Source organism: Budorcas taxicolor, chromosome 15 (genome assembly GCF_023091745.1).
Source record: "Budorcas taxicolor isolate Tak-1 chromosome 15, Takin1.1, whole genome shotgun sequence".
Taxonomy (NCBI): domain Eukaryota; kingdom Metazoa; phylum Chordata; class Mammalia; order Artiodactyla; family Bovidae; genus Budorcas; species Budorcas taxicolor.
This window is the reverse complement of record NC_068924.1, coordinates 50,576,217-50,602,431: the sequence shown is the minus strand read 5'-3', so window position 1 is coordinate 50,602,431 and position 26,215 is coordinate 50,576,217. Positions and strand designations below refer to the sequence as shown.

General features: G+C 36.9%; 1 protein-coding gene across 1 annotated transcript in view; it reads left to right on the top strand.

The window, feature by feature from the left end:
• FCHSD2 (FCH and double SH3 domains 2) overlaps positions 1–26,215 on the top strand; it is a 240,911-nt gene that overhangs the window by 165,680 nt on the left and 49,016 nt on the right. Inside the window, exons 9-11 of the mRNA XM_052652842.1 lie at positions 5,536–5,658; positions 18,080–18,175; positions 19,404–19,475. Of these exons, the coding sequence (XP_052508802.1) occupies positions 5,536–5,658; positions 18,080–18,175; positions 19,404–19,475 (291 nt within the window). The remainder of the gene's footprint in view (positions 1–5,535; positions 5,659–18,079; positions 18,176–19,403; positions 19,476–26,215) is intronic.

Genomic DNA, 26,215 nt, shown 5'->3' with positions numbered 1-26,215 from the left:
CAGGTTCAGTCCCTGGGTTGGGAATATCCCCTGGAGTAGGAAATGGCAAACCACTCCAGTATTCTTGCCAAAAAATTCCACGGACAGAGGAGCCTGGCAGGCTATAGTCCATAGGGTTGCAAAGAGTTGAACATAAGTGAGCAACACTCGTGCGCGCGCACACACACACACACACACACACATGCAGAGCTTGCCTATAAGCTGTCTAATTCAGGGCATTTTGTTCCTATATTAAACTCTATAGAGTAAAGCATTCTTTCATTTAGTCTATAAATATCTTTGAGCATCTGCTATCTGCCAGGCTCTGTGCCTGAAAAAGACTTAATCCATGACTTGCAGTAACACCCATGCAATATACAAATTATAGAAACACTAAGGAACTGGTTAAATCAGTTTTGTAAAGCATTTGCAACATTAGTAAGCCATTAATAAATATTAGTTGCCTGTTAGCCATCATTATTACTATTTGAGTAGGTGAGAAAAGGGGAATGACATTGCAGGCTAAGAGAATAACTTCATTGGAAACGTGATAGTAAATGTCATTTTCCAGAATGACTTGTGGTTGGGATATGAGTACAGTACAGACAACAGTGATGAGAGATGATACTGATGAGAGGTAGTTTGGGACTGGATTATAAAGGATCTTAGATACCAGCTAAAGAATTTTAACTTTTCAAAATGTATAGTGGGAGCTTAAAATTTTGGCGGATAGCACCACTTTTTCTTTCTAGTCTGGTATTCAGATTTTCTTTTTTATGGAAAATTTCCCATATATACCAAAGTAAAAATAGTAATGGAATGACCCTCATGTATTCATTACTCAGCTTTAATGATTATCAATATGTAGCCAGTCCACTGAAGATTTTTTTTTTTAATTTTAAAATCTTTAATTCTTACATGTGTTCCCAAACATGAACCCCCCTCCCACCTCCCTCCCCATAACATCTCTGTGGGTCATCCCCATGCACCAGCCCCAAGCATGCTGTATCCTGCATCAGACATAGACTGGCGATTCAATTCTTACATGATAGTATACATGATAGAATGCCATTCTCCCAAATCATCCCACCCTCTCCCTCTCCCTCCGAGTCCAAAAGTCCGTTATACACAGCTGTGTCTTTTTTCCTGTCTTGCATACAGGGTCGTCATTGCCATCTTTCTAAATTCCATATATATGTCCACTGAAGATTTTTAAGCAAAGCAAAAAAGGAGACTAACACTGTGCCATTCCCTTGCATTAGTTGATCTTTACAGTGTCCCATGGAGTATGTGGTATTCCCACTTTCCCTATTTATAGAAGAGAGAACCTTCAAAATGATGAAGTAAAAGTTCTGAGATTCTAACCCATACCCAGCTTATTTTCAGAACTCAAGTTCTTTCCCATGCTGCCTTTATAACTCTGAAGTAGAGCATGGTTCTCAGTTGCTCCTCTGCCTAATTGATATATTGGTGCTATTGACCCCATTCACGATGGACTTCTACCTCCAGTCACTGTGCTGGAGTCACAGGGTCACCAGGATCTAAGTCTATGTAAATATTCAACATAATCAGCTAAAATGACTCTTCATTTAGTCCAGTGGTTGTCAAAGTATGGTCCCCAGACCACCAGCAGCAAGTTGTTAGAAAGTATAAATTCTCAGGTCCCACCCCCAACCTACTCGGAAACTCTGGGGGTGGCACCGCATGATGCCTGTATTCCCATTTGCTATGTTCAATAAAATGCTCCAGTGGTTTCCTGCAAACACAAGGTTATGACCATCTACCAAGAGTATTTCTAAAGCAAAAACCTCATATCAGTTGTATGTTCATTTTTTAACAAGTTCAGGAAAAGTAGTTGTAAGGTAAGAATTATTATTCAGACTTAACACCAGCAGTCTCTCTGGGGATGTTACATAACCTCATGGAAAGAAATCTTAAGGAATTTGCACTGTCTATATTTATAGTGCTTGCTGGTGCCATCTAGTGGTTTAAGCACAATGGAACGTGCAGTTGTATTACTGCTTTGACGACGCAATTTGTGGTTTTAAGTCAGTTTTACAGTAAATGTTTAATTAAATAACCAAAGTAAGAAAAAATATTTTTCCTTACTATAAAACCTCCATTGAGAATTCTTAGATACAGCACCAAAACACAAGTGAAAAAAATAGTTAAATTAGGCCACAACAAAATTTAAAACTTTTGTACATCAAAAGACACTATTGATAGAGTGAAGGGGTAGCCCACAAAGTGGGAAAATATATTTGAAAATCATATATCTAGTAAGATGTACTTAGTCGCTCAGTTGTGTCCAGCTCTGCAACTCTTCGGACTGTAGCCCTCTAGGCTCCTCTGTCCATGGAATTTGTCAGGCAAGAAGACTGGAGTGGGTTGCCATTTCCTTCTCCAGAAAATCTTCCTGATCCAGGGATCAAACCTGAGCCTCCTGTGTCTCCTGCGTTGCAGATGGATTCTTTACCCTCTGAGCCATTGGGGAGGTCCATCTAGTAATATATATGTATCCAAATATATAAATAAGTGCTAAGTAATTTCAGCCATGTTCAACTCTTTGCATCCCTATGGACGGTAGCTGACCAGGCTCCTCTGTCCATGGGATTTTCCAGGCAAGAATACTGGAGTGGGTTGCCATGACTTCCTCCAGGAGATCTTCCCCACCCAGGGATCGAACCCATGTCTCTTACTTCTCCTGCATTGACAGGCAGGTTCTTTACCACTAGTGCCACCTGGGAAGCCCAAATATATAAATAGTACCTAAATATATAAAGAACTCTTACAACTCAACAACAAAAAGACAAACAACACCAATTTTAAAAATGAGTGGAAACTGTTATATTTTAAATGGATAACCAATAAGATCCTATCCTGTAGCACAGGGCATTCTGCTCAATGTTACGTGACAGCCTGGATGGGAGAGGAGTCTAGGGGAGAATGGATACATGTATATGTATGGTTGAGTCACTTTGCTGTCCACCTGGAACCATCACAACATTGTTAGTTGGCTATACTCCAATATAAGATGAAAAGTTTTGGAAAAGTGTGTATAGGACTTGAGTAGACTTTTCTTCAGAGAATATATACACATAGCCAATTAAGCACTTGAAAAGACGCTCAACACCATTAGTCATTAGAGAAATGCAAAATCAAAACTACAATGAGATACCACTAGGGCAGCTTGAATAATTAAAAAACAAAACAAAACAGAAAATAGCAGATGTTGTTGAGATTGTGGAGAAACTGGAACCTTTATATATTGCTGATGGGGATGTAAAACGGTGCAGCCACTATGGAAAACAGATTGTCTGTTCCTTAAATAGTTAGACACAGAATTTCTATCGGGAGACCCAGCAATTCCACTACTAATTATAAACCCAAGAGAATTGGAAACAGGTGTCAAGCAAAAACTTGTACACAGATGTCCACAGAGCGTTATTCATAATAGCTAAAAAGTGAAAACAACCCAAAGATTCACCAACTAATGAATAAACAAAATGTGGCATATCCATAAAATGTAATATTTTTCAGCCATAAAGTGAAAGTCGCTCAGTCATGTCCAACTCTTTGCAACCCCATGGACCGTACAGTCCATGGAATTCTCCAGGCCAGAATATTGGAGTGGGTAGCCTTTCTCTTCAGGGAATCTTCCCAACCCAGGGATTGGACCCAGGTCTCCCACATTGCAGGGGGATTCTTTACCAGCTGAGCCACAAGGGAAGCCCGAGAATACTGGAGTGGGTAACCTATCGCTTTTCCCCGGGATCTTCCTGACCCCAGGAATTGAACCGGGATCTCCTGCATTGTAAGCGGATTCTTTACCAACTGAGCTATCAGGGAAGCTGTAAAATGATGTACTAATTCATTGATGAACCTTGAAAATATGTTAAATGAAAGAGGCTGGCACAAAAAACCACATATCATGTGATTCCATTTATATGAAATGTCCAGAAGAGGGAAATTCATTGAGTTAGAAAGTAGATTAGTCAAAGATACAGAGAACAGACTTGTGGACATAGTGGGGGAAGGAGAGAGTGGGATGAATGGAGAAAGCAGTATAGCTCTATATACACTACCATGTATAAAACAGATAGTTGGTGAGAAGTTGCTGTATAACACAGGGAGCCCAGCAAGGTACTCTGTGGTGTTCTAGAGGGGTGGGGTGGGGTGTGGAGAGGGGAGGGAGACCCAAGAGGCAGGTGAGATAGATAGATAGATATGTATATGTATATAATTGTGGCTGGTTTGAGTTGTTGTAGGACAGAAACCAATATATTTATAATGTTGTAGCAATTTTCCTCCACTTAAAAAAAAGAAGAAAGTAGATTAGTGGTTGCCAGAGATGGAGAGAAAGGTAGGAATGGGTGTGACCACTTAATGGGTATGGGATTTCTTTTGGAAGCAATGCAGATGCCCTGGAATTAGATAGTAGTGATGATTGTACCACATTGTGAGTGTACTGAAAGTCAGTGAGTTGCACACTTTAAAATAGTTCAATGGTGACTTCAATGTGTGAATTTTCCCTGGTTTTAAGAAGATCTCTGTTGATTTGCAAGACTCCAGAACCTTTATTTTCATTATTATTGATGTATTGATATATTTTCCCATCCTTGTTGCTAATATGTATATATTCCATTTGTTCTGCTTTTTTAACCTAAAATTGTTCAATGCATTTTTTACCATCTACACGGTTTCCACGGTTTTTGTTTTGGTGGCTGTGCATATTTTAGTCACTGTGTATATCATAACTTAATCATTTCTCAACTGTTTAGTGGTTTTCTCTTTTTTTTCAATTTTTAAGGAGTCCTGATCTAAATACTTAAATAAATAAGAATGTTTAAATTTCTTTGTAGATATTGCATTGATGTTTCTTCCCCAAAACAGAATTTCTTTTTTTTAATTTTACTGTTTCTATTGTGGTTTTTCTCTGATTGCTGTATAGTAAGAATATATGACGGAGAAGGCAATGGCACCCCACTCCAGTACTCTTGCCTGGAAAATCCCAGGGACGGGGGAGCCTGGTGGGCTGCCGTCTATGGGGTCGCACAGAGTTGGACACGACTGAAGTGACTTAGCAGCAGCAAGAATATATGAATTTAGAATCCTACCAATAATGGATGAGGGAAAATGGAGGAAATTAATGTTTGTAGAATGTCCATTCTGTTCCAGGCACTGCGTATGGACCCTTTACATCTATTATTTCATTCAGCTCCCACACCTAATCTTATAAACGGACTAGAGATGTAGACATAGCTAATAAGTGGATGAGCAAATATCAGAAACCAAGCATTCTGTCTCTCAAATTTTATACAGTCTCCACATCTTTACCAGTATTGGGCTCTACCTTTTTTGAGTTCCTACTTATTAGAAAAATTCAATGTTTTCCCAAGTGATTGTTTAAGATTTATATTTATTCTTTACTTAGAAACCTACCTATATCTTTTATTTTATATTAATAGATTTTAAACTGAACTTAACATTTAAACAGCAAGCATTGTATGTCAGAGCTTTCTCATAGTTTTTTTGCTTTTGTTTACTCTTTTATAGGCTCTTGATGGAAATGTGTATGACCACCTTAAGGATTATTTAATCGCCTTCAGCCGGACTGAGCTAGAGACATGCCAAGCTGTGCAGAACACATTCCAGTTTTTATTAGAAACCTCCAGCAAGGCAAGTTACCTTCAGTGCAGTATGCGATATATCCATTTAGAATCTAAAATGTCTTTAGATACAAACAAAATGAATGTACCAATGACATTAGAATGCTTTAAAGGACAAATTTTTTGAAAACAGTATTCCTTCTAACAAAGTTGAAAGGTGTTTCATTCTTCTTGATGAAGGTCAAAAAGGGAGGTGATGATGCAGGCTGACTCAGGACATCAGTCATTATTAGCATGTCTGTTGCTTTTGAAAAGAATGGTTTTAAGAACTTTATTTTCCACTTAATTTTGAATGCACTCAGTTCACATAAAACAACAGGGTCATGTGTCTGTGCGAAGAATAATCAAGGGACACAAAAAGGAAAATTAAAATTTTATGATTGATAAATTAATGTTATAATATCTTGCTTTAAACAATTAACCTTGCCTTCTATATGCTGTCATTCTTTGATAGTTATCTTTTCATTCAAGTTTGCTAGCATGTCACACTGTTTACATAGAAAATAAATCAAATTGTTTTTCTTTAGGATCTGACAGATTAAAATTTTTTGCAGTAGAGAAAGTATCCTTTGGAAGATAAATTGTTCCTATGGTTAATTAATCTTGTTTTCTTTCTGATAAATTAAGTGCACAGTAAATGTTTCCTGACTGAATGCATTTATTAAAATATACTCATTTTATGACTACTATTTTAAAAGATCCAGTTCAATTCTCTTTTTTGGCCAGCAGAGTGGGAACTGGCTAATACCTTAGAAAGTTGTTTGGAAAGGAATCAGGGTATCCATATTACAAACAGAGGCCAAAGACAGGAAAGAAAAGGGCACAGTCTATGTCCCTTTTCTTTTCCTGAATTGCCTCCGTGTGTATTTATTATTTTCAGTGTATCATAGCGCCAATTCCATTTTTAGAAAAACATTTAAAATACTAAGTTCATTTGGAAATACAAATATCACTAGTCTGGTGCTTTGAAATCCTGTCATGTTTTTGTGTTCTTATATTTTTACCCCTAGGATTCAGTAAAAGATGTAAAAGGATGAACATATAGAGAGGATAAATAGATGGGTAGATGGATAGTTATGTGAAAGAAAATGTAGAAAAATGTTAATTAAAGAGTCTAGGTAGTGGTATGCAAGTGTTTCTGTACAGTTCTTTTTATTTTAATGTGTATACATTTGACTTTTTCCATAAGAGAATATTGGGGGTAGAAGTCTATAAAAATGTCTTGGTTTGTTCCTTTTATGAAGAAGTTGATTTTTAACTAGTAATCAGATTGTTTATATGTACTGGTCCATTCGGGTTTTCTGTATCTTTTTTAGTGTGTTTTGGCAACTTCACTTTCCTAGATAAATTGTCTATTTCATTTATCAAATTTGAAGGCATAAATTTGCATATAAACTTGTTTGCCTCTGTAATTGTCTCCCTTTTTATTTCTAATATTATTTGTGCTTTCTTTCTTATTTTAATCAGACTTGCCAATCTATTTTATTAATCTTTTCCAAAAGCCAACTCTTGTTCTACTTCTCAGTGTTATTGTTCCCTGTCTCCTTGATTACTACCTTTATAGTCATTATTTCTTTCTACTTTATTACAGTTAATGCTTTTAGGCTTCTTTTTCTATTAGGTTCTCTATTTTCAGCCTTTTCAAATAAATCCACTTGAGCCTAAAAACTTTCTCTTTCTACTGTAATTGTATTCTGTGATAGGTACGTAGGGCATTTTAAAATCGCTTCTGCCATTTCCCTCCCCTCATTAACCCATGAATTATTTAGAAGTTTTTCCAGTTTCCATTTAATGGAGGGAGCACATAGTGGGTGACATTTTTCATTTCTAATTTTATCAGAGAGATTGTCCCCAGAAAAAAATTTTTTTGAAATATTTCTCCAAGAATGTTTGAGTACACTGCCAACTAAAGGCATTTAGTCTTTAAAATGTGCTACTATTTTATATAGCAGGTCACAGTTTTCTAGTTTTTAATACATCCTCTGAGGTTGGTATTATCTTGCTCATTCTGTAGAAAGAAAAACAGACCCAGGAAGTTTATGTGATTTGCCTGAGGTCACAAACACACACATAGTGTTTTCCATGCTCTACTAATATCTATATTATCTCTTTAGCTTATATTGTTTTCATAGGAAATGAATTTAAAATGTATAAACTGATTTGGACACATAAAGAGATAAGCTTTTATTTTCCTCTACATTCACTCATATGGGTATCTTACTCCCCAGGGATGAGGAAGAAATAAGATGCTCTTATGTTTAGATTGAAAGTGGTAGTAATAAAAATTTAATAAGAATGATGTAACTAGGAGATGTGCCCTTTTATTCCTACTACCAGAAGAGCTCACACCTAGAAGTTTTATGCTGTGTGCTTTTTTGTTAACAAAGAGCTTGTTCTGCTACTTTTGTTATCCTGCTAAAAGCAACCTAGTGATCTGATATCCAGAAGTTTAAAATTTTTTTATTTTTATTCTACACCATTACTAGCTTATCTTTGAGAGAAGTTCATTTATTTCCACATTTCTAAATTGTAACTGTACATGTATTTTGGGGATAATCCATAGACACATTGTAAATTGTATAATGCCCACTATACCTTTCATTCCCTAAAGGGAAACAGCTGGCCCTAGGAACTTCTGTTTAATTTTAATTATTTATGAAAGCTTGCTTTTCTTCTTAATATTTTATGAAATGCTTTGTGCATGTAACTGAAGCAGATATTGTCAGAGAGATTTTCTCTAGTATAGTAATTCTAAAGGTGGTTCTACTGGCCTTAAAATTTGTTTATGTATGCTTGCTTTCTGTCTGTATAAGGAAATTCCTACCAATTAATAATGTAGCTCTTTTAACAATTCAAAAATAGCAGGGTTATTCTACATTTCTTCAGAAATTAAATTGTCTAGTATTGTCACTCTTAATACCTTAAAGATACGCCAAAAAAGTAAACTTAATAAAATAAAGGGGAAAATCACATGGTCATCTCAAAAACACAGGAAAAGCATATGACAAAATTCAGCATTCTCTTATGATAAAAATGCTCAGCAAATTAGGAATAGGAGGGAACTTCCTGAACATGGTAAAAGACATTTTTTTAAAAACCTACATCATATATCATACTCAGTGTTGAAAGACTGAAAGCTTTCCCTATCTAAGATAGGATCAGACAAGGATGCCCACTTTCACCACTACTATTCACCATTGTGGTGAATGGGCCTCCTGTGTGGCTCAGCTGGTAAAGAATCCGCCTGCAGTGTGGGAGACCTGGATTCAGTCCCTGGGTTGGGATGATCCCCTGGGGAAGGGCGAGGCTACCCACTCCAGTATTCTGGCCTGGAGAATTCCATGGACGGTATAGTCCATGGGTCGCAAAGAGTCGGACAAGACTAAGCGACTTTCACTCATTCACCATTATACTGAACGTCGTGATCTGAGCAGTTAGGCAGGAAACAGAAATAGGAGGCACCAAAATGGAAAGAAAGAAGTAAAAGTATATATTTGTACATGACATGATTGTGTATAAAAAACTCTATAGAATCCACAAAAGTCCTGGAGCTAGTAAATGAACTCAGCAAAAGCTGCAAATGCAAAATCAAAACACAAAAATCTGTTATGTTTCTATACTTCATCAGTGAATTAACTGAAAGAAAATTATGAAAATAATTCCAGTTACAATAGTATTTGAAGAGTAAATACCGAGAAATAAATTTAACCAAAACACAAAAGACTTGTACACTGAAAAACTATAAAACATTGCTGAAAGTAAAGAAGACCCAAATAAATGGAAATAATAAATGTTTATGGATTAGAAGATTTCATATCTCTAATATTTCAGTATTCCCCAAAGCAATTTATAGATTCAGTGCTGCTGCTGCTGCTGCTAAGTCACTTCAGTTGTGTCCAGCTCTTCGCGACCCCATGGACTGCAGCCTACCAGGCTCCTCCATCCATGGGATTTTCCAGGCAAGAGTACTGGAGTGGGTTGCCATTGCCTTCTCCGAGATTCAGTACATTCCTATCAAAATTCCAATGGCCTTTTTTGCAGAAATGGAACAGCCAGTCCTCAAATTCATATGGAACTACAAGGAATCCTGAAATATTGAAAAGGAAAAACAAAATTGAAGGACTCACACATCCCAGTTTTAAAACTTACTACAAAGCTATGATAATTAAGAGTGTGGTGCTAGCATAAGGCTAGACATGTAAGAATTCAGAGTCCAGAAATAAGCTCAAACATTTGTGGCCAATTGATTTCAACAAGGTTGTCAAGGCCATTCGATAGAGAAAGAATAGTCTCTTCAACAAGAGGCGATAAAACAATAGGATAACCACATGCAAAAGAATAAAGGTAAACCCCTTCCTCACTCCATATATAAAAATTAACTCAAAATAGGCCAACAACCTAAAACTGTAAAATTATAGAAGAAAATACAAAAGTAAATCTTTGTGACCTTGGGTTTGCCAGTTTATTCTTAGAGTTAACATGAAAGCACAGCAGCAAAAGACGATAGATAACTGAACTGGTGGGCTGCAGTCCATGAGGTTGCTAAGAGTCAGACACGACTGAGCGACTTCGTTTCACTTTTCACTTTCATGCATTGGAGAAGGAAATCGCAACTTACTCCAGTGTTCTTGCCTGGAGAATCCCAGGGACGGGGGAGCCTGGTGGGCTGCTGTCTATGGGATCGCATACAGTCAGGACTGAAGTCACGACTGAAGTAACTTAGTAGCAGCAGCATCAAATTATAAGTTTTTGTGCATCAAAGAACATTGTGGAAAATGTGAAAAAGCCCAAAGAATGGGAGAAATATTTATAAATCATGTGCCTGATAGGAATTTAATATTCAAAATATATAAATAACTTTTACAACTCAACACATAAAAGACAAATGACCCAATTTAAAAATGGGCAAAGGACTTGAATAGACATTTTTCCACGGAAAATGTACACATGAAAAGATCCTAAGCACCATTAGTTATTGGAGAAATGTAAATGAAAACCACAATGAAATACCACTTCCTACCTAGTAGGATAGCTTTAATAATTAAAACAACACGCATATAATAGCAAGTATTGGCAGGGATGTGGTAAAATTATAACTCTCGTACGTTGTAAGAATGTAAAATGGTGTAGCCACTGTGGAAAACAGTTCAGTAATTCCTCAAAAAGTGAGACAGAGTTACCATATGACACTTCCACTTTTTTGAAAACAAGTGTTTTCAAAAAAATTGAACAAAAAAATTGTACAGAAATGTTCACAGCAGTGTTATTCATAGTGAAGTCACTCAGTCGTGTTTGACTCTTAGCAACCCCATGGACTGTACCCTACCAGGCTCCTCTGTCCATGGGATTTTCTAGGCAAGAATACTGGAGTGGGTTGCCATTTCCTTCTCCAGGAGATAATAGCCAATAATTGTAAACACCCTAAATGTCAATCACCTGGTGATTAGATAAATACAGTTTATCCATACTATGGAATATTATTTGTTCATAAAAAGGAATGAACTACTGATATATCATACAACACATGTCCCACAGAATAAAAAAATACAAATAGCTATTACCATATAAAAAAGATGCTTTTATGGGCTAAGTTGTATCCCCTAAAATTCATATATGGAAGTCCTAACCTCTGGTATCTCAGAATGTAACTGTTCTTGGATATCAGGAGGTTAAGGTAAAATGAGGTCATACAGATGAGCTCTAATCCAATATGACTGGTGTTCATAAAAGGTTAGAATGTGAATAGGCACAAAGGAAAATCCACGTAAGACACCAGGAAAAGACGATCGTCTGCAAGCCAAGGAAAGAGGCCCTCAGAAGAAACCAGCCCTTCCAGCACCTTGATCCTGGACTTCCAGCCTCCAGAACTGTGAGGAAACAGAATTACCTTGTTTAAGCCACCTCCTCTATGATCCTTTGTCATGGAAGCCCTAGGAAACTAGTACAGATGCTTAAACTAACTATAAATCAAATAACTGGAAATTAAAATCACTATGAGATTCTATTTCACATTTACGAGATGGACAAAAACTGACAAGAATGATTGTTGATGAGAATATGGATTAACAGAAGCTTATATACTGCCCTGAGGGGTACAGATTGATATATCCAATTTCAACACATTTGGCATTATCTAGTCAATTTAAAGATGCACTTAGCTTATGACTCAGTAGTTCTACTTCTTAGAATATAACATAGAGAAACTGTGGCCCCAGAGTGGGTACCAGAAGACTTTGAGATATTGTTCATAGCAACTTCTTTTGTCAGATTAGAAAAAGCTAGAAATAACTGTCCACCACCAGTAAGATGAATAATGGAATACCAAATAGCAATAAAAATGAAAGCTCTGTAGGCACATGCATTAATATGGATGAGAGTCACAAATGTGATATTGAGCAAAAAGCAAATTGCAAAACAAGGACCTACTGTATAGCACAGGGAACTGTACTCAGTATAGTAACCTATAATGGAAAAGAATCTGAAAAAGAATGTGTATGTGTATGTATAGCTAAATCACTTTTAACACTGGGAACTAACACAACATTGTAAATTAACAATACTTCAATTTTTAGAAAAGCAACTTGCAAAGAATAGACACACATTTATACAGCATTCAGAAATATCCAAGAAAACAGTATCATTTTGAGATACATCATATGTAATAACACTGTTAAAAGGAAAGGAAAAAAGAGCAGCACAGTAAAATTTGGTAGAGTGGTTATATCTAGAGGAGCACGCATTCACAGAGGGGCAGATAGTCCCCCAAAGGAGTAAAAAGTGCTTCTGGATGTTGAGGGGTTGTTTGCCAAAAGAATCGTATATGTCACAATGGGCCACAGTACATGAATATGTAACATATACTTGTAATATTAAAATGTAATCAAAGAGGGCAACTAGTGGGAAAATGTCTTAAAAGGGTCCTTGGATTGGGGAATGGGAGAGATTCCCCAACTTAAAAAAAAAATTCAAAAAAAGAAAGGTTGAACATACCTTAGGAAGTAATGTGGGAATGTAATAAGGAGAGGATGTATAGATTTCTACGGTAATGGTAATGTTTTATTTAATCTCAGTGGTGGATACAGAGGTGTTCTTTAACAGCTGTTTATTGAATACTACTTTAGACGGAAGTCATTGTGCTAGTTGCTGAAGGTTACATCAGTAACGAGATTGAAGGCCTGATCTCAGTTGTCACAAGGAGTAACTGAAGGAAGCAGAGAGGGAAAGATTACAAAGGGAATGAGGAAACCTTTGGAAGTGAGGGATATGTCCATTATCTTGATTGTGGTGATTTTTACAGATATATAGGAAAGTTAAAATTTATCGAAGTATGCACTTTAAATATGTACAGGTTATTGTATGTATGTCAGTTATACTTCAGTAATACCTTTACAGAGAGAAAAATAGGGCATATATCCTAGAAAAAATGAAAATTTATTTTCACACAGAAGCTTACACAAAAATGTTCAGAGTAGCTTTTGGTCATAATAGTTGAAAACTGGAAACTCCTTAAATGACCTTTAGTGAGTGAAGGACCAAAATAAATGGTGGTGTTTCCATGCTATGAAGTACTACTCAGCAATAAAAAGGAGTGACTGTTGTTACATGCAACAGATTGGATGAACTTCAAGGAAATTATGCTGAATGAAAATAGACTTCCCTAGTGGTCCAGTAGTTAAGACTCCATACTTCCGCTGCAAGGGGCGTGGGTTTGATCCCTGATTGAAGAACTAAGATCCCTCATGTTACGCCATGCAGCCAAAAACATACCAAAAGGCATATGGTACATGATTCCATTATGTAACATCTGTGGAATAGCGTATTTATAGAAATAGAGAACAGATAAGCAGTTGCCAGGAATTAGGGATGAGGAGAGTAGAGGGAAGGGACTTCCCAGGTAGTTCAGTGGTAAAGAATCTGCCTGCCAGTTCAGGAGATGCAGGTTCAATCCCTGGATTAGGAAGATCCCCTGGAGAAGGAAATGACAACCCACTCCAGTATTCTTGCCTGGGAAATCCCATAGACAGAGTAGCCTGGGAGGCTACAGTCCATGAGGTAGCAAAACAAGTCAGATGCATCTTAGTCACTAAACAAACAAAGTAGAGGGAAGTATTATGGAATAGCACAAGGGAGTCATGTGGCAGTGGTTCAGTTAAATATCTTGATTTGGATAGTGGTTGCATGAAGTTATACACGTGATAAAATTGTATAAACCTTTACACACACATATCCCAAAATGAGTGCTTATATTAATGTAATTGGTGACATCTAAATAAGCATTATGCTTTGTACCAGTGTCAGTTTCCTCATTTTCACATTTACTGTATTTATGCAAGATGCTGACATTGGGAGGTGCACAGGATCTCTTTGCAACTTCCTTTCAAAATTAATTGTTTGAGAGAGAAGACCAGTTACTAACCCAGTGCCTCTATTGTACAGGTCTTGTTTTCCATGTAGTTCTCCTACTCACTTTAAAAAAACAAAACAGTGCTTCTTGGGAAAATAGCACTGATTCTAGATCTGGGACATAAAATATTTAAGGTAAACATTAAATAATTAGTCATAACGGAAAGCAGCTGCTGCTGCTGCATCACTTCAGTCATGTCCGACTCTGTGCGACCCCATAGGCAGCAGCCCACCAGGCTCCCCTGTCCCTGGGATTCTCCAGGCAAGAACACTGGAGTGGGTTGCCATTTCCTTCTCCAGTATGGAAAGCAGGGAGACTATCAAAAACTACTAGGTCATCCCCAGGGACTTAAGATGTGATCTTGCTAGCCAAAGATGGGATTATTTTAGCATTGATAATGATAGCAGTAGGTTGAAATAATCGCAGTTTTAAATCCATGACTTTATAATAATTTATTAAAGCTATAATTGATCATTCTTTTGAGGTTACTAGGGAAACAGACCAATTTGAAAACTAGATAATAAAGGGAAGAGCCAAGTGTTTATCCTGCCTTATACAAAATCAGCCTCAAGGTAACTAAATAAATGAATTTGAAAGTTTCTCTTATAGAAGTTCAGTTCAGTTCAGTTCAGTCGCTCAGTCGTGTCCAACTCTTTGCGACCCCATGAATCACAGCACGCCAGGCCTCCCTGTCCATCACCATCTCCCGGAGTTCACTCAGACTCATGTCCATCAAGTCCGTGATGCCATCCAGCCATCCCATCCTTGGTCGTCCCCTTCTCCTACTGCCTCCAGTCCCTCCCAGCATCAGAGTCTTTTCCAATGAGTCAGCTCTTCTCATGAGGTGGCCAAAGTACTGGAGCTTCAGCTTCAGCATCATTCCCTCCAAAGAAATCCCAGGGTTGATTTCCTTTAGAATGGACTGGTTGGATCTCCTTGCAGTCCAAGGGACTCTCAAGAGTCTCCTCCAACACCACAGTTCAAAAGCATCAATTCTTCGGCACTCAGCTTTCTTCACAGTCCAACTCTCACATCCATACATGACCACAGGAAAAACCATAGCCTTGACTAGCCGGACCTTAGTCGGCAAAGTAATGTCCCTGCTTTTGAATATGCTATCTAGGTTGGTCATAACTTTTCTTCCAAGGAGTAAGCATCTTTTAATTTCATGGCTGCATTCTAGCTAAATGAAAAATGATGAAATTCCTTGATAAAGTGATAGAAAAGTATAGAAAACTCTCTAGTTCCTGCATTCATCATTGTAGATCTCTTCTGTTAGTTTCCTAGTGTTACTATACAATTACCACAAACGGGAAGACTTAAAATGACTGATATTTATTCCCTCTCAGTTCTGGAAGCCAGAAGTCAGAAATGAAAGTGTCAGCAAGGCCGCACTCCCACCAAAGGCTTTAAAGGATAATCGGTCTATTGCCTCTTTCAGTTTCTGATAGCTTCAGACTTTTGTTTGTCTGTGGTCACATCACTCCAATATCTGCCTCTTGTCTCACTGTCTCCTCTTCTGTCTGTTTCCTTCTGTTTGTCTTTTATAATAACATCACTTATCATTACTTTCAGAGCCCAACCACAGAATCCAGAATATTTCCTAATCTCAAAATTCTTAATAATTATATCTGCAGTGGGCCTTTTTCCAAATGAGGTAGCATTCACAAGTTCAGTGCTAAGGACAGGGATCTCTCTTTCGGAGAGCCACCATTCGTTGAGCCCACTACAGCTGTTAATAGAAAAAAGAGGCAAGTCAGAGGCAAGCCTCCTTACAGAAGTAAACACCACCTTGCCAAAAAATGAAACAATAAACGTGAATGCAGTGAAACATCAATTTACAGGACACACAAGAAATAGAACACTACAAGGATGGAGAGAACGAAATTCAGACTTTGGGAAACTACAGAACAAAAACTCAGTTTCTTCAGCAGGTAAATTGCAAGTGAGGTGGGTGAGAGAGATGGAGGAAGAAACATATGTGATTTTTTTGGGGGGGCCACACCATGTGCCGTGTGAAATCTCAGTTCCCTGATCAGGGATCAAACCTGCAGCTTCTGCACTGGAAGCATAGATTCTTAACCACTGTACTGCCAGGGAAGTCCCAAGAAATCTATATATGAAAAGAAACCTAAGCAACATCATCCATATGCTCTGTAGGAACCATACTGTGGCCCTAATGTGAAAAACATGGACAAAAAATTAAACAGATTAAACAGTTACTGTTTTATAAAGTTTATTGTACATTTTAATATACGTCTTCTAAAGTCTGTCTTTTAGACATTACACTGAAATATTTATAGGTGACATAATATGTCTAAGACTTCCTTCAGTTTAATAGAAGGTGGAAGGGGTAGGTGGGTTTTAGATGAAACAAAAATCGATGTGTTTTAGAAGTTGGTTGATGGTACGTGGGGACACATTATACTGTTTTCTCTTTAAAATATTCCATACCAAAAAGTTAAAATTTTTTAAAAGATTAATACCTCCCTCTTGAAAGAAAGGAAGGAAGGAAGTTGGGTTTGTTGTGCTTCAGGGTTTAGGTTTAGCAACCAGAAGGATGATCTTCTTGGCTTTTTCTGCATAGTGACTAGTGAGGCTATGTCTCAGGACTGTATCAGGAGCTTTCTCAGTTATTCTAGCTTAAAGCTGGAATCCAGGAAAAGAAAAAACACATTTCCCTATAAGAATATGTTTATTCAGCCAGCCTTCCCTGACCACATATTTCCAATCACTCCTTCCTCTCCCCCACCCCAGAGTCTAGATTAAATAGCACTTGCACTCTCCTAGTGCCTTCTATGTACTTTGTTAGTGTATTGTAATTGTGTAATCTGTTGTCCAAGTTTCTAGATTATAAATTCCTTGAAGATACTAACTTTGTTTATTCATATTTATTCCTCTGTGTATAACCCCTTCTCTGCTGCATTTAATATTAGGCCTGGCAAACTCTCTCAAGTAAAATGTTGTTGAAGGCAGGGGAGGGAAACAATAGAGAATTGGGATGTACTGGTAAGTAAAATGCAAAATATACCTCCTACTTTCTCCATCTCCTGAATGAATTCTTTTCCCAGGTCTACTAAAGTATAGCCAAAGACTGCTGTAAACTTTATTTCCTCCTTCTGCCCATCTTTTGGCAGAGGTTTAATGAGCTTTAGCAGATGAAAGACAAGTCAAGGGTAAGCAATGTAGCACACTAGAAACTGGATTTCTGTGCAGTCAAATGTTGCTGGTTTCCACTCTCCCAGGGAATATAACAGTGAATTTTTTTTAGAGGGCTCTCTTCGTTGCTATTTGTTTTGCTAGTATCTGTGTATCAGAATTTTTCTTCCCTATAAAGCCTTTCTAGTCTGTTCTTCTTGGTATGCTTTAAGATGGTAATTGGAATATAACTTCCTTAGAAATGTGGCAAGAAATACTAGAAAAATACTATTTTGTGCTGTGTATAAAGTTATCTGGCAGTTTCCTAGTAGATGGCAGGAAACTTTAAGAGGCCTACAAAACTTTAGAACTGGTTTAGAAAAAACTGATGTGCTTCCCTGTTTGCAACTACCTATCCCCATTCAAAAGAATAACATCTTGTGTAATAGCCATCTTTCTGCAGTCTTAAAATAGTACATATTGTCTAGTCCCCAAATCTGGGCTAGTTTCTAACCTAGTACTTTCCATATTTAGATTCTTGAGACAATGGGGCACAAGGATAACAACTATTATCCAAAATGAAGGGGCTCCACACTTCCCTGGTGGCTGGGGCTCCACACTTCCATTGCAGGAGGCCCAGTTTCAATCCCTAGTCAGGGAACTGGATCCCAGATGCTCAACTAAGACCTGATGCAGCCAAATAAATACAAAAAAATTTTAAAAATAAATGAAATGAAAAAAATTGTAATAATCATTTCTTTTTGACCATGTAGTACTGGATGATTTCTCATTTTTTGAAAACTACAGAAAAAACCCTAAACTTTTAAAATGCAATTATTGAACATTTTAACCTTGTTAAAGACTTAAAGATATTTTATTTTCTCTTTAGGTGGTACGAGACTATAATCTTCAGCTGTTTTTACAAGAGAATGCTGTGTTTCACAAACCCCAGCCCTTCCAGTTCCAGCCTTGTGACAGTGATACTGTAAGGGAATTCCAGATTTTCATTTTATTTATTTTTAAGCTGTTTGTGCTTCAATAACTGTTGTCTTTGGAATAGACAGACAAAAAAGACTGAGTATATCTCAATTTTATAACAAAACTATAAGGATGCCGAGAAACTGTGACATTACTTTCTAAAATATGACTAACACACCCAACATCTTTATGCTAACAACTTTCTACTTAGTAGGGTTAAATTATAAAACAAGTTACTGGAAATCTGAAAGCTGAACTGAGGGAAGAAGAGAAAAATATTCAAGAAATTTTTTTCAATTCAGATGTAAATTTATACTTTCTATTTATTAAATTCTTCACATATATACCCTTCCAAAGAAACCAGTGGTTTTTTAACCAGAATAGAATTAATAAATAGAATAATGAATATGTGTATACAAATATTTTACTGGGTTTATTAAAAATTATAGGCCCTTTATAATTCCTTTCAGATTTCTTAGACTGTGGAAGTATTAACACAAATGCCAAACTGGCAACATATAAAAAGCAAACATTAATTATATACTTTTATCCTTGAGTTTTTCTCTATGAAAAATGATAGCCATTGTTGAATTTTACAAAAAAGAACCAGAATACTAATTTAATAACATTTTTAAAAGGTATTTCACTCTATAAGGTAAGAAAGCACATATCTAGCACACTCTCTCAATGCAGGTAAGCCAAGAGGGAAGTCAAGTTATACTGGTAAAGTCTGCGGTAAACTTAGACTCAAGACCAGGGGAGTTGATGATAGCAGAGTTTAATGGTTTCAGTTTAATAGAAACCTTTACTGGAGGTATCTTCATTACTTTTCCTACTAAATTTAAAGTAGCCCTGTTCATGGCTATATAAAGAAATGTAGGAAATCAGGATTTCCCTCTAGATTATTAACCTTTTCCCTTAGTAGTGCCTTTTTTTAATCTATCAGCTTTTGCTTAACAACTTGGAGACATTGTCCTGAGGATTCAGGGTATGGACAAGTTTGCCAAGCTCAACTTAAAATTGTGACCCATTTGAGATTATTTCATCTTTTCCCAGTTTCCTCAGGAAAATGAGGCTGATAGGGACTGATCTCACTCATCTGAAGCCCCATGACAACCCTAAATCCTTCTTTGTTTCTAAACGCTGTGCTAAATGTTCTTAGCTCTGTGTCCCTGTTTGCCTTACAATTCTAACTCTATGCTGTTTTCTGTCCTTGTGCAATCTGTACTGGGCAGAGTTTAAAAGCTGCCCAGCTGGTGGATATTGAGTTCTCCCCTGTCAGTGCTCTGAGAATGACCATAGCTGAGGTATTTGGGGGTATGGGTCAGGGGTGGGAGGGATGGGGTATGTGGGTTTGCATGTTAAAAGAAGGGTGGGACCTGGTATTGGGATGAAAGTTATAAATATATGTGTAAAGGGCTACTGAATGCATAAGCTGGGGCTTTTCCTTTTCTTTTATATATTAGGAATTTCTTTTCCTATTTATAGTGAAAAAATTGAGCTTCTCATTTGTCATCTTGTCTGAAGCATCTTAGTTTTCCTCAATAGGAGTGCTGGAAAGAACCTTAGAACTAATCTTGCCTTTATTAAAGAGGAAACTGAAGCCTAAAAAGGAGAAGAGAGTTGTCCAGAGTCATACAGTGAATTAATGACACATTGACATCCTAATTGCGGTTTAATGTTCTTTCTAAATGCTACTGTGTTTTCAGGGAAGAAATGTTCAGCACTTGTGGAGCAATTAATCTCTTCATAATGGAAAACAATAAATGCTCACACATTTATAAAAATCATCCCAGATTGTTTCAACTGTTGAAAGTTTTAGAATAATCATTTTGAAAATGTTTTTACCTGTAAAATTTGTTGTATATACTTTTTGTTTTGTTTTAGATTTAAGTATTCATGTTGCCCACAAAAAATAAAATCCCAAGTAATTGTTTTTACCCAGTATAGACTAGTACTGTTCTTTTATATGAGAACAGAACCATTGTTTACTTGCTTTTCTGGTTTCCTCTTGGAGTTGGTAGCGCTAAGCCTGTCACAGAGTGGAGAGCACCAGTCAGTGCCCCATTAACTTACTTCTCCTGCTGGTTAAATGTAGGGCATGTAGGAAGGACTAATTGCCACTATCTTCTGTTTTATTTCTGAAATTGCTGTTGTTCCTATTCTCTTCTGGAGCACATTTCAATGCAACAGACATTACGTTCCTGCTGTATCTATCTGAATGTCAATCATTCAGACAGATGCTGAGGCCAGCTACTACATGTGAAGAGCCCAAACTCAAGAAGCTCACTGACATGTACACAAATAAGTAAAATATAATCAGGCAAGTGCTGTACCTGACAAAATGCTCTTGGTGTCCGTTGATGAGTACAGTTAATGCATCCTGATGTGGTATAATTTTTGTACAAGTTTATAGAGACATTTATATATCATATAATTCACCCATTTCAAGTGTATTATTCACTGGTTTTTAGTAAATTTACCAAATTGTGCAACCAGCATCACAAATAAGTTTTAGAACATTTTCATGACCCTGGTAAGATCCCTCATGTCCATTTACTGTTAATCCATATTCCCATCCCCTGTGCAGGCAATCTCTATAATCTATTTTCTTTCTTGATAGGTTTACCTTCTCTAGACATTTCATATAAATTGAACCATACAATATGTGGTCTCTTATGTCTTGCTTCTTTCACTTAGCAAGTTTTTGAGGTTCATCTTTGTCTTAGAATGTATTGATAGTTTGTTCCCTTTTATTGAATAGTATTCCGCATACTACATATTGTTTATCTGTTAATCAGTGATAGAAATTTAGGTTGTTACCCACTTTTGGCTATCATCAGTAATGCTAATATTAATATTTGTGTACAAGTTAATGTATGAATATGTTTTCATTACTCTTGAGTTGCTGAATCAATTGTATGGTAACTTACGTTTAACTTTTTAAGAAATTGCCAAACTTTTCCAAAGTGGCTACCATTTTGTGTTTCTGCCTACCATTGTATGGGTGTTTTGTTTCTCCATGTCTTCACTGCCGTTTGTTATCATCTGTCTCTTTGCTTATAGTCATCCTAGAGGGTATAAAATAGAATCTCATTGCAGTTTTGATATACATTAACCTAATCACTAATGATACTGAATATCTTCTTATGACTTATTAGTGATTCATATATTTACTTTGATAAAATGTCTGTTCAGATCGTTAGTTTTTTTTTTTATCAGATTGTGTGTCTTAATATGGATTAGATCTTAAAGGTGAATTGAAATTTACTCTGCAGGACTGAAAAAAAAACATGCTGGGAAGTGAAAATAACAATTTAAAATGATAAAAATAATAAGTGACATTCACTGAAGGTTTATTTCATGTTAGACATTTTTCTAATTGAATTCCTTGTATTCGAATAATCCTCCCAACAATCCTATATTTTAGGTGCCGTTTTTAATCTTCATAGTTTAGGAAACTATGTTTAAGAAATTTGCTCAAGATCACTCAGCTGATAAGTATTAGAGCCACAAAAGCTTGAAAATGCATTATGGTATTTGAAATAGCAAGTAGGTTTGGTATGGTGAAGAAGTTGAACAACACTGTAAATGTAGGTTGCAACCAGATTTTGTGTTTGAGTTTTACATATGGTAACTATGGAATCTTTTCAAGTATGACAGCCATGTGATAATTGCAAACAAGTTCCCTCTGCAGGACAGTATTGTTCCTTTATTTTATTTTGGATTTTATAATTTATATTAGGAACTTTGAGTTCCTTATGGATTTAACACATTCATTTTTATTCACCCAATAGATATTTATTACATAAAATTTGTATATGCCCTTGCCTTATATAGAGAAGAGTAAGAGTAGTCAATAAATACTTGATCTAGATTTAGATAAGATAAATTTAGGAAAGCCATAGGACTTTTAAAGTCATCATCATGATTAAATTTAACTTATTTTCTTCTGGAAAGTTTTTAATATAAACCATTTCAGATTCCAATATTTTCCCTACAAAAGTAAAAAATGTACAGTTGAAAATAGTCACAGTATAATCACTGGGATTTAGTTAAGGGTTGAAAGTATTTCACTTCTTGTTTTTTATTGTTGTTATTATTGAGTTATTTATTTTTTCTTAGGCTTAATCTTTTTTTATCTGCTAATACATCAAAATTCCTTTTCATTTTATTTTAATATATGATTATTTTAAGTCATGTTTTAGAGTGATATACCAAAGGGAACTAGCCAAAATTATTTTCTAAAGTCACAATGATCTATTCTATACAGCCATAGAATTAAATTAGGAATCTTAGTTTAACCTTGAGATGATTATAAGTGACAGTGATCAATGGCAAGTTCCATCTGATGTAGTAATTTAGTAGCTGCCTCATGGTTAATACTGAAAGATTTATATGTCTCTGTTTCCATATAGAATTGCTGATTTCCAAGATATCCCTTCTTTGTATCTCCTGGTATCAGGTGATACCGGAAAGGCAAAAATCTTTCTAGAAATAATAAAGTTCATCTTTCTTCACTGAAATGAAAGTTTTTTAGTATAAGATTGTTCTAAGAAGGATATGGAAGGTACCCTAAAATTCCCCCCCACCAAAAGAAGGATAAATGTAAATTCTGTGAGAGAGATTTTACAAGTACATTTATCAGAATCTCTATGTTTAAAGTCATTCAGCTGTCACATGGGTAATAACTTTGTGTTAGAGATTCATGCAGGTGTTATACAATGAGAAATCATGGGCTTTGGAGTCAAATCCTAGCTATGCTATGTGCTGGCTGTATTTATTTTTATTTACATATTTATATATATTTAACCTCTATTTAACCTCATAGAGGTTAAATATATGAGGAAACAGTAGAAACAGTGTCAGACTTTATTTTTATGGGCTCCAAAATCACTGCAGATGGTGATTGCAGCTATGAAATTAAAAGACACTTACTCCTTGGAAGAAAAGTTATGACCAACCTAGATAGTATATTCAAAAGCAGAGACATTACTTTGCCGACTAAGGTCCGGCTAGTCAAGGCTATGGTTTCTCCAGTGGTCATGTATGGATGTGAGAGTTGGACTGTGAAGAAGGCTGAGCGCCGAAGAATTGATGCTTTTGAACTGTGGTGTTGGAGAAGATTCTTGAGAGTCCCTTGGACTGCAAGGAGATCCAACCAGTCCATTCTGAAGGAGATCAGCCCTGGGATTTCTTTGGAAGGAATGATGCTAAAGCTGAAGCTCCAGTACTTTGGCCACCTCATGCAAAAAGTTGACTCATTGGAAAAGACTCTGATGCTGGGAGGGATTGGGGGCAGGAGGAGAAGGGGATGACAGAGGATGAGATGGCTGGATGGCATCACTGACTCGCTGGATGTGAGTTTGAGTGAACTCCGGGCGTTGGTGATGGACAGGGAGGCCTGGTGTGCTGCGATTCATGGGGTCGCAAAGAGTCGGACACGACTGAGCGACTGAACTGAACTGAACCTCTATGATTCAGCTTCCTTATATGAAATGACTGTACTTTATTGAGTTTGAAAATTAGACTTGACTCAATGCCTGGCACATAGTAGAGAGAAAATAAATGTTGACAGCCTTTTTTCTCCTGTCCTCAAGACAAGCATGTTTCTTTTTCTTTTTTTTTTTTTTTTAGGTTGTGCCACAAATTACTATGGGAAATACTTAAATATAAAATATAGAAGACATTACCAAGATTATGAAATATGATAACACTTTGTAGTCATGGCCTCCAGTTTTCAACTCCCTTACTAAGTTGATCACTGGAAGTTCCTTGGGATTTTCTCTCCTGTTTTATTCTACAAAGGATAACTCACCAACCTCTCAGAAATTTTTAAGGCTAAAAGGCAATATGTCTGGAATAAAAAGTAGCCACTAGCTAATAGTTAGTGTCCATTCTTATTCCTCTTAAAAATACATGACTTGCTCTGCTTAGCACCTCTCTGCCCTGCATACATCTCAGTGTGTCTCCCTTCCATTATCAGAACTAGTGTTGTGTACACTTAGGGAGCATTTCCTCACATCATGTGACAAATGACAAAGTTAACCTGGGAAAGAATACAAGAAACATGCATGTCCACGAAACTTAGATAAGTATGATCTATACAAGCAGGCAATGATTCAGTGGTAAAAAAAAATCCACCTGCAACGCAACAGATACGGGTTCAATATCTGGGTTGGGAAGAGCCCCCAGAGTAGGAAATGGCAAATCACTCCAGTATTCTTGCCTGATAAATCCCATGGACAAAGGAGCCTGTCAGGCCACAGTTCATGGGGTCACAAAGAGTCAGACATGGCTGAAGCAGCTGCACACACGGCACACATACAAGCAGGAAAACCTTAAGGGAACATTTCCCTCAAACTTCCTGGTGGGGATGAGAGGACCCTTTCCTGTTTACCTTCTCTGAACTGCAAGTAATAAGGTCTTCACAGAAATGATGAAAAAAAGAAAAGAGCTAACAAAATATATGATCTTTTCCTATTATTTAAAATGCTACTTCTGACATTTAATTCCACCTTCTATAGATTAACAGTTATATTAAATAAGACAACTGGTTGCTATAATTAGAATTTTGCATATTAAAGTTTCACTTAAGTGAGGCGATTTTTGCATCTGTTTAAAAATAAGTATTTAGCAAAAATGTCCTTGTCTGGACTTCTCTGGTGGTCCATTGGCTAAGACTTAGTGCTCCCACTGCAAGGGACCTGGGTTCCATCCCTAGTCAGGGAACTAGACCCACCATGCCGCAACTAAAAGACCCCATTTGCCACAACTAAGACCCAACACAACCAAATAAATAAATATATTTCAAATGCCCTTGTCTATAAAAACATCTATATGTGATCAATATATCATGCAGAGCATTTACCTGTTGTAAGTGGCTCTTTCTGTTGATGGGAATCTTATATTACATTTAGCATTGACTCATTAGCATGAACACATTGTGGTAGAGAATTTATGGAAAATACTCATGATGGATAGAAAGATACCATTGTCCTGTACATATACTGGCAATAATATCCAAATTGAAAGATTCTGATTGTAGACATGAGTGTCCCTTTCTAGAATCAGCAGTGTCTACTGTCAGATGTTCAGAGAGGACTATATTAAGTTCTTCAGCCTTAGGACAGAAAGGAAATTCAGAAAGGGAATTCCCTGGCAAACCAGTGGTTAGGACTCTTGCTTTTACTGCTGAGGGCCTACATTCAATCCCTGGTCAGGGAATTAAGATCCCACAAGCCACAGGAGCAGCCACCCCCCCCAAAAAATTTTTTTCTGTAGTGTAGTTCTTTAAATTTATTTAATAACTACAAATTTTGAAAAGACTTTATTTTAATATTACTTTCTAAAAAGATGAGTGATTTTTTGTGTGTGTGTGTGATTTTTGAAAGTAACATTGCTAGGCCCTGAAAGCCTTCCTAAACTCTTGAAATGGTTTGACTTTTGTTTTTCTAAAAACAACATTAAATTTAAAAAAATCTTTTTTTTTCTTTGGCTACACTGTGCAGCTTACAGAATCTTAGTTTCCATCCAGAGATGGAACTTGTGTTCCTGCAGTGGAAGTGCGAAGTCCTAGCCACTGGACCACCAGCGAAGTCCCACATTTTCCAATATTCTTGACGTATTAGTTTAAGCCAAAAGATGTCTTCAGTTCAGTTCAGTCACTCAGTCGTGTCCGACTCTTTGCAACCCCATGAATCGCAACATGCCAGGCCTCCCTGTCCATCACCAACTCTCGGAGTTCACTCAGAGTCAGTGATGCCATCCAGCGAGTCAGTGATGCCATCCAGCCATCTCATCCTCTGTCGTCCCCTTCTCCTCCTGCCCCCAATCCCTCCCAGCATCAGAGTCTTTTCCAATGAGTCAACTCTTCGCATGAGGTGGCCAAAGTACTGGAGTTTCAGCTTCAGCATCATTCCTTCCAAAGAAATCCCAGGGCTGATCTCCTTCAGAATGGACTGGCTGGATTTCCTTGCAGTCCAAGGGACTCTCAAGAGTCTTCTCCAACACCACAGTTCAAAAGCATCAATTCTTCAGTGCTCAG